Source organism: Petaurus breviceps, unplaced genomic scaffold, assembly GCF_028583685.1.
Source record: "Petaurus breviceps papuanus isolate PSGF00001 unplaced genomic scaffold, PetGlider_PUasm1.0 90903, whole genome shotgun sequence".
In the NCBI taxonomy this organism is placed as follows: domain Eukaryota; kingdom Metazoa; phylum Chordata; class Mammalia; order Diprotodontia; family Petauridae; genus Petaurus; species Petaurus breviceps.
In genome coordinates this window covers 18,774,340-18,783,989 of record NW_027187376.1, presented here as the reverse complement: position 1 = coordinate 18,783,989, position 9,650 = coordinate 18,774,340, and the positions used below count along the sequence as shown (strand labels likewise).

Sequence of the window (9,650 nt, the reverse complement as noted above, 5' to 3'; positions counted from 1 at the left end):
GGACCCTCGGCCCAAGCTACCCCGCGACCAATCGGCGCAGCCGAGGGGCCTCAGCGCGGCTGACGCGGCGCCAATCGGCGGCCGCGGGGGGCGGGGGCAGCTCCGGAGACACTATTGTTGATGAGGAGCTAGGAGCCGCCACCGCCGCGGGAGCAGCAGCAGCGGGAGCAGCGGCAGGAGCGGCGGCAGCAGCGGGGGCCGCGGCGGCTGCACGGGCGAGGGGCTGCCCGGCCTCCAGCCTCCCGGAAGGGGGCCCGGCCCGCGGCCTCGGGGCCTCGCAGAGCAGCCTCCCCGCCCCCCCGCGCTTGCAGCGCAGCCCAGGGAGGGGGCGGCATGTCCCAGCGGGTGAGGCGCAATGGGTCCCCCACGCCTGCCGCCCCCCTTGGCGGAGGCGCGGGCGCCGCGTCCGGCCCCGGCGGCGGCCCCGGGAGCCGCCTGCAGCCCATGAGGGCCACGGTGCCGTTCCAGCTGAAGCAGCAGCAGCAGCAGCAGCAACATGGCAGCCCCACGAGGAGCGGCGGCGGCGCCGGCGGCGGGGGTAACAACAGCGGCGGCGGCGGCGGCGGCGGTTCGGGACCCCCGGGAGGCGGTGGCGGCGGCGGAGGAGGAGGAGGAGGTGGCGGCGGCAGCGTCAACGTCCCGCGCACCTCCTCGCGCAGCACGAGCCCCACGCGCGCCGGCGCCGGCGGGCCCAGCGCTCGCGCCAGCCCCACGGTGGCCACGCAGACGGGCGCGCCCCCGACGTCCACGCGGGGCACTAGCCCCACGCGGGGCGCGAGCGCGCGGGGCAGCCCTCCTCGCTCGCAGCCACCGCCCCCCCAGCCTCTCCTGGGTACCGTCTCATCCCCCTGCTCGTCCCCCATCCATCTTCTGGCGAGCGACACCACCGCGCCCTCTGCTACGGCCCGGGTCCGACACCCGAGGCGGTCCCCGGAGCAGAGCCGCAGCTCCCCGGAGAGGAGGAGCCCCAGTTCCCCGATCTGCAAGACGGGTATGTGCCGGAGGAGGCGCTGCGGGGAGGGGGATGGGGGCGGTGCCGGTGCGCGGGGAAGACCCCGCGCGGAGCGTGGAGCCTGACCCGGGCGCCCGCTGGCTCGCGCGGCCGTGGCGGTTGGGGGCGGGGCCGAGGCCACCTCAGTCTTGCTCGTGCTGCTCTGTGGGCGGGGGCCACCGGCTGATGACCCCGCCCCCGACCAATCCTAGACGCCTCCCCCCAAGTTTCTTTTTTTGGGGGGACAATGGGCTCATTGAACTGGAGTCCACCATGTGCGGGTTTCCAAGGAGGGGGCATGCCTGTGCCACCAGCCTGCCTTGATTCGTGCTAATCAATAAATCGGACGTTTGTCATTCCTATGAGTTCAGTGGTTTATCTCTTTTTTTGTTAAATATCCTCCTAGAAACCCCCCCCAACAAATTCCTCCCCCACCCCGCCCCCCCCCCACAAACTCTTGTTAAATGAAACAGTTCGAATGTGGAGTAAAGAACGCGTGGTTTGCCCACTGTGGGCTTTGTTTAATGAAATGCTTAAGTGCCTGTTGCTTTTCTTTTTTCTTTTTCTTTTTTCTCTCCCTCCCAAAAAAACGGTATCAGATTCAAAGATCTCAAGAGCCCTCACTGCAGACTTTCTCCCAGTAGAGCAGAGAGTCTTAATCTGGGTTTGTGGACTTTTTTTTTTTAATGTTTTATAACTGTATTTCAAAAGATTTAGTTTCCTTTATAATATGTATTTTTTGCATCTAAAGACATTATTCTGAGAAAAAGATCTGAATTGCTGTAAGAAAAGGTTAACTCCTGAGACTAGAAAGCTTGAAAGAAATAGTAGAACTTATGGTTTTATTAGTTATGTCAGGAGAAGACAAGATGCAGGACTTTTTAATGGTAGTTCTTTTCCTACTAGGATAATTTATATGTTAGTAGAAGAAAATATGTGCTTTTATATAAGGAAGTTAAAACATTTAGACGTTTGGAGGAGTTTTGAGAAACTGCATTTCTTAGACCAAGTACAAATAGCCAACATCTGCACTCAAAATCAGGTATAGCACGGAGTAGATGTGTTTGCAGTGGTAGGACTTTTTTTTGTGACACACAAGCTGTGTCTGAGAATTTGTTATTTGGGTTGACTAATCAGATTCATCTTTTTTCGGTGTTCAGAAACATGTTTTCTCCAATTAAAATGTTACTATTCTTCAGGGTTGGAAACTGTCCTTGGGGAAAAAAATAGGCATAGGTTGTAGATGTTGTAATATCAGTAGTTGGTAGAAATGTACAAAGAAGAGAAACTTTTGAAGAGTAAAATAGTATTATCTAGAAAGGGCTAGAGTGGATTCTGTAATGTGGCTACTTCCTTCCCTGTTAAGAATTTTAGTGAAAACTGGGAGGGGTGATCTTTAGCTCTTTGGTAGCCCTGCCTGTATGCTTTGTTCTCTTACTTCCAGGGACATCACATAGAAAATAGACATTTTAGTCAATCGGTAAACCTATGTTGAGAGCTCACTATGTGCCAGGCACTGTGCTTAGTGCTGGACATACAAAGACAGGCCCTGCCCTTAGGGAGCTTACATTCTTTCCTGGAGACAATGTGCAAACAAACATGTAAAGCAAACTAAACATAGGATAGATAGGAAATAATTGACAGAAAGAAGACATTGGAATTAAGAGGAATTGGAAAAGGCTTCCTGTAGAAGATGGGATTTTAGTTAGGATTTAAAGGAATCCAGGAAACCTAGTAGGCAGAGATAGGGAGGGAGAGCATTTCAGGCATGAGGGACAGCCAGAGAAAATACCCAGGGTAAAGAGATAGCATGTCTTGTTAGTGGAACAGGCAGGAGGCCAGTGTCACTAGATTGAAGAGTATGTGTTGGGGAGGAAGATGTAAGAAGACTGGAAAGGATTTGGGTTGCCAAACAGAACATTTTGTATTTACTCCTGGAGGCAACTGGAGTACTGGAGCCACTGGAATTTGAGTGGGGAGAGTTGGGAGGGAAGAGATGGGACAAGGAGTTGATGTGATCAGGCCCTGAGCTTTAGGAAAATCGCTTTAGTGGCTGAATGGAGAATGAACTGGAGTAGGGAGAGATTGGAGGCAGCAACTATTGCTGTAGTCCAGATGGGAGGTGATGAGGGCCTGCATTCGAGTGTTGGCAGTATGGGAGGGGAGAAGGGGGTTTATTTGAGAGATGTTGCAAAATGAAATCCACAGGCCTTGGCAATGGTTTGTATTTGGTGAGTGGGGTGTGAGATAGTGAGGAATGCAGGACGCCTCCAGAGTTAACAGTCTGAGGAATTAGGAGGATGGTGTTGCCCTACACAGTAATGGGGACAATAGGAGGGGAAAAAATCACGAGTTCTGTTTTGGACATAATTAAGCAGATGTCTACTGCACACCCCATTCTAGACTTCCGAAAGGTAGCTGGAGATATCAAATTGGAGGTCAGCAGAGAGTTTGGAGTGAGATTTGAGAATCATCAGCATAGACATGGTAATTAAGTCCATGGAAGCTGATGGAGATCACCAAGTGAAGTAATATAGAGGAAAAGAGAAGAGAGGACCCAGAACAGAACCCTGAGGGACACCTGTGCTTAGAGAGCACACTCTGGAGCAGGATCCAACAAAGAAGATGGAGAAAGAGCAATCAGATAGGGAGGAGGAAAACCAGGGAAAAGTGATGTCCTGAAAGCCTAGAGAACAGAGTTGTCAAGGAGGAGAGAGTGATCAGCTTCAAAGACTGCAGAGATGACAAGTAAAATGAAGATGAAGAAAAAGCCATTGGATTTGGAAACTAAGAGATCATTAGTAACTTTGGAGAGAGCAGCTTTGATGGAATTATAAGTTTGGATAAAGGGTTGAGAAAGAAAGTGGAGGCACCTACTGTAGATGGGTCTTTTGGAGTTTAGCTCTGAAGGGCAAAAGAGATGATAGGATAATAGAGGTGGAAGGATCAAGTGAGGATTTTTTCAGAATGGGGAAGAAATGGGCATGTTTGTTAACAGTAGTAAATGAGCCAATAGAGATGGAGAGATTAAAAATACGGGAAAGAGTGGGGATGATGGAGGGGTCAGATCTGTTGAAGGACATGAAATGGAAAGGGATCACTTGAACACAAATAGAGGATTAGTTGGTAAGGAGTAAGGCCACTTTATCATGAGAGAGTCGAAGAAGACATCTGAAAAGGGGAGGAGAAGGAGCTCACAGTAAATGGCCTTATTTATTAATTTGTTCATATATTTTATTTATTCAGGTAAAATAAGCAGGGTTCTCAGCTGAGAGAGTGGGAGCGCCAGGAGCTTTGAAGGGAAATGAAAAGATTTGAAAGGACAGCTGTAGAGAATGGGATAGTGAGTTGATAAGAGGTATATGTAGTAGAATTGTCTAGGAGCAGTGAAGACCCAGTTGAGTTTATGTAATATAAATTTGTAGTGGACCCATTCAGAACTGTTGCATAATTTCCTCCATCTTCCTTTATTTGGTAGCTTATATGTAGGGGCAAAGGTGGCAGATGATGGGAGTGATCCAAGACTGAGACTTGACTGAGGGTAGTCAGCAATATGATGATATGGGGTGGGGGCGGGGAGGGATGCGATTCAAGAGAGGAGGACAATGTAGAGTTGAATTGGTTCACCAAGGAGTCAAGATGAAGGGAAAGAAGAGAGAATGACTGATGCAGAGGATATAATCTGAGAGAGAATTGACCTAGTCATTGTTTTCTAAATTTTAAGGGAAGGTGTTCTGGAACTTTAAAAATGAATGGAGTTGGAGGATGAGAAGATCTTTATTTCAGAATATAATTTGTCTTGGGATGTCTTGGTCATCCCAAAGCCAGTTCAGAGTGGCAGGGGAGGCATGGAGAAGGTTGGAGCTTCTCAGGTAAGCCGGGGGCATAATGAAAGGTGGCTAGGGAGTTAAATTCAGCTTGCCTTTAATTGGAAGGGCTCCTACCATTTCCGTTATAAGAAGAGGAGGAGGTCCTTCAGCAATGTCTTGTGCATACTCATCTAATTGGGCCCCATGCTACTTTTGTTACCTGATATTTCCTAGCTCCTTGCTGTTATAAAATTCTAGATATCTGGAGCTGGGAGGGACTTAATTCGACTTTAATTTTTACATATGAGGAAACTGAGGCCCAGGGTGTTTGTGACTTGGTTATGATCACAGAAGTAGTAAGTACTATGCTGCCCAAAGTCTTTCAGCCTCATTCTATCTCCCCTCTCCTTTCACTCAAGAATAAAAATTCCCATTTCCCTAAGCATATACCATCAGTTACAACTACATGTTCTAGAGAAAACATTCTGCTCACTAATTCACATCAAAGTAAGAAGGATTGTCCTTCCCTTGTTAAGTCTCTTGTTGGCACACTTTCAAGATCTGTGTAGAAATTTTGGATAGAGGGAGAAAGTAACTACTGCTCTTCCCCCCCCCCCCCCTTCAGTTTCCTGCTGTCCTCCTCCCAGTCTTTTTCCGTGAAAAAAGGATGGTGGTCAGAGAGAGTAAGCCCTGTGTTTATTCTCCTGTAGGTTGAGTTGTAACTCACTAGCTAACTTGGACCCTAGGTCACTTTGTTCAGTGCACTGTCCAAGCCAAAGCTTGCTAGCCCTAATAAAGTCATTTGTTCTAACCCTTCCTAGGGTAGCTCTGAACTGAAAGTTTTGCTCCCGTTATGGAAAGAAGGCTGGCAGGAGAGACTTCATGTGGACTTGTAACTTTTTGTAGCCTCAGTTTTATCACCTGTAAAGTGGAGAGAATAGTAGTAGTAGTAGTAGTAGCAGCAGCTGTTTCACAGGGTAACTGTGAGGGCCAAATGAGATAAGGTTTGTGAAACTTAGTGTTACATAAATTTTTGTCAGAACTGTAGTGGGGTAGGTAAAGCTTGCTTTTGGTCCCTCTTTGCTTCCTCTGTTGCCTAATGCCTGGCTATTCAAGGATGACCAGCACCTCCAGTGTGAGGATGTGCCAATCCCTTTTCAAGATTGCTCATCTATCTTTGGTGTCCATCTGGCACACAGCTGTCACTTGTGGCTTCAAGACGCTGTAGCATTGAAACAGCTACACCTCAGGAAAGCTGTTTTGCCAGACAGACTACGCCAGGTTGAGGGTAACTGATGGTTACAAACCTGTTGGTGAGTTGGTGAGATGTCTACCCCAGAGCATGTGAAGACTTTCCCGGTAGAATGGGCAGATGAAAACCATTTGTTCCAAAGGTCATTAAAGGTAGCTGAAGCAAGTGCTGTGGAACTTGGCCAGACATGGTCATCCATTGCATCCCAGGCCAGTTGTTCTGACTTTTGTCTTGCCTTTGGATTTTGATGACTCTGGAAGAGAGAGTGAGGCTGATGACTGTGCATCTCTGCCTCACTGAAATCCATTTCATGGGTGAGTCAAGACATCACCCTCTGGTGTCATGGGTCCTCTTAGAAAACAAAGGACAAACAACAATAACTTATGCCTAATTATGATACAGAACAATATTGATGGTCATCAAAGGTCTCATTTACTTCACTGTAAATTTTATTGAAACCGGTGCTAACCTATTTCTGCATGTTCCTGGTTTTATCTCAGGTTTATCTCCATGCTCTCCACTCTAGCCAAACTATTACTCTTTGCTTCCGTCCCCAGTAGATGTTGTGTTCTCATGACCCTGTACCTTTGCTCTCATTCTTCCCTCAGCCCCTGGATGCTCTGCTTTCCCATCATCCATCCTATAAAACCCAACCCTAATGTCATCCCTTCTAGGAAACCTTGTCTGATTCTTTTCCCTAGGCTGGATCTCCTCAGACTTCCCATAGCCCATTATTTTAATTCTATTTACTTCTGTCTGTTCTAGCTTCCTTTGTTGTTGTCTTACCTGGAAAGCAGGAACTATCTTTTCTAAACTCTTTATCTCCCACCGCACCTGTGGCATGAAGCTCTACACTGAATGTGTTCTTAATAAATGTATATATTTCTATTATGTACCACGAGAAAAGCAGCCTGGTGTCTTATTTCAGGTTGCTTGTCGTCCCCCTGACCTGGAATTGGTAGTGTCACCCTGGCTAAGTCATTTGATCTTTGTGGGTACAGGTAATTGTCTAAGACTAAGTTGTAGAGCAACTTTAAACTTTTGTGTTGGAAGATGCTCCTGAAACTACTACTGAATTCTCAGGACTGGTAACCTCCCATGTAGCCTCGTTATTATGGTCACATGATCTAGTCACTCTTAAGTGCCCAGATGGACGTTGGATCTCCTGGGGGTGCTGTTTCCAGTGGTATGGGTCCCAGTATGTCCGTGCTTGCCCATTCTGTGTGACTCACTGTGTCCTCCCAGTGTGCTGGGGCCTACCTTTTTTTCCCCCAACATGGTGAGAATACCACTGGAGCCCTCAGACTGCCCTCCGATTATCCCTTGCTTATCCATGTGGCTAGCTTATCGTATTCTGTCATCATCTCTTTGACAGCCTTTACTCTGTTCTCCATAATTCCTTATTGGGTGTGGGGTTCCTCTCCTTATCCTCACACTGATAGCTGATGTGCAGTTAGCCTATAGATTTAGACTCTCACAATGTCTATCTTGGACAGACAGTGCAGATGGACATTAAGTTGGGCCCAGAATTAAACTGGAGGAAGAAAGCCAGTTGGATTTCCTTCAAGGCATTACAAACTTCCTTTAAGGGGACCCACCCTTCTCCCAGAAACAAAAGCCATCAGTCTTTTGTTGGGGTTTTATGGCTGTAAGTCATGGAACACTAGTCTCTGAAGACTTAAAACAATATTTTTTACATATTTATAATTTTTTAAAAAGGGAGAGAGCATTGCTTGTGAGCCTTTTGTTTTTAGTGCCTTTTCCTTTAATGCCTTGGTTTTTGTATTCCAGGTGTAAAGCCTTTTGAGTTTTTTTTATTTTCAAATGTTACACTTAAAAAAAAAGGTAATTATTGATTAGATGATAAAGCCATATTCTCCCTAATGTTTTTCCATGTTCCATGTGGGATTTTTTGCTTTCACTGATTTATTGTAATTTACATATGGGTTTCTCTACTAATCCAGAAAAAGAATATTGATATTTTTTGTCTTTACATCACCATCATTTCCAGATACTTAATTTTCCCCTCTCAGGGATTCTTTGTATTAAAGTATAAAAAAAAGAAAAAGGGACAAAAATTCAGAAAAGCCAGCACATTTGAGTCTGATAGCATCCATACCCATGATCCTTCCACCTTTGTGAACATTTGTTCCATTAGTCTGATGCTTCATTTGTTAAGAGGTAAATTTTAGAATTAAGGAACCTCAGGACTTTTCTAGTCTAGAGGTGTAGATGTTGAACAAAATAAATAAAAATACAGTACAACATAGGTAATGTTAATTTTTTGTTTTCTGAAGCAGTATGTTGCCCTGTTTCTATTTGGGTTTGACATCACTGCTCTAGTTAAACTGGTAACTGAAGAGAAAGGAATTATTCCTGGCAAGTGGTCATTTAGCTCCTTTTTGAAGACTTCTTATAAAAAGGGAATCCTCAAGTTGAATGTATCTCTTAAAGTAGGATGTTCAACTTTTATGTGGTCCTAATTTCTAGAGAGTTTCTTCTTATATTGATTCCAAATCTGCTTCTTAAGTGTCTTTGCCCTATTGCTAAAATTTTAGTAACCCAGAGTTTTTGAAGGCATTACTATCAGAAGAGGTCAGCTAGGTGGCACAGTGGAGAGCACCTCATCCTGTGTTCCTAGCCAGCCTCAGACACTTACTAACTTTGTGACCCTGAGCAAGTCACTTAACCTTGTTTCACCTCAAGTTTCCTCGTCTGTAAAATGCGCTGCAGAAGGAAATGGCAAACCATCTTTGCTAAGAAAACCCTAAATGGGGTCAGGAAGAGTCAGATAGGACTGAAAAACAACTAAATAGCAAAAATGCAAACTCTAGTAGGTCCTTCCAAGGTTAGAAAGTGTTCTCATCCTGGAACATTCCCCCTTCCCCTTGGCCTTCTTAGTCTGGAACATCCTTTTGCCTCTGTGTTACTCTTTCTCCCATTGGAGGACATTTATTTTTATTTTCCAGGCCAGTTATCTATTTCTATCCCATTTTTGCTTCTTACTCTCCAGGACCTTTTATATATTATTTCCATCATTAGAATTTAAACTCCTCAAAGGCTCAAGGGTTATCTTCTTTTTTTCTTTCAGCTTGTATTAGGATTGTCAACAATAGTGGCTGGTACTTAAATGCTCCTTGACTTGCAGACCTTCAAGTATGAGGGCAATCATTTGCAGTGTTACTCATCCTAAGAAGAGCTTAGTTTGATGTTAAGCCACTGAGTGACTTAATTTTTTATTGCAGGAACCAAGGAAAATTGTCAGTTAAGGTGTGGAGGGATTGAGGGAAGTACTTAAACGGACGAAATCATGGATCCCTGAATTGGTCTGGCTCAGGGTACTTGGTCATGGCTGGAAGGTACCTTTTATCTAATCCAATTCCTTCATCTTACCAATGAGGAAACAGAGTACACTGGGTCAGATTGGAGTAGTAGCCAGAACCAGGCTGAGGGGCTCAGACCATTTGAATAATTCAGCATTTGCCTGTTAAATTATAACTTGAAGAATTCAGAGTTAGACATTTGGACTGCTGTCAACTTCATACCTTTGACAATGACATTGTTGACAAATAATTTCCATAATTTGTATTTTAAGTTG

At 45.8% G+C, this 9,650-nt stretch overlaps 1 protein-coding gene across 2 annotated transcripts in view; it reads left to right on the top strand.

Moving 5' to 3' along the window:
* The first annotated feature begins 310 nt into the window (after positions 1-310).
* The window catches only part of FAM117B (family with sequence similarity 117 member B), a 116,272-nt gene continuing 106,932 nt past the window's right edge, over positions 311-9,650 (top strand). For both annotated transcript variants that reach the window (XM_069075349.1, XM_069075348.1), the window contains exon 1: positions 311-991. In XM_069075349.1, the coding sequence (XP_068931450.1) occupies positions 334-991 (658 nt within the window). In that variant the 5' untranslated portion in view covers positions 311-333. The remainder of the gene's footprint in view (positions 992-9,650) is intronic.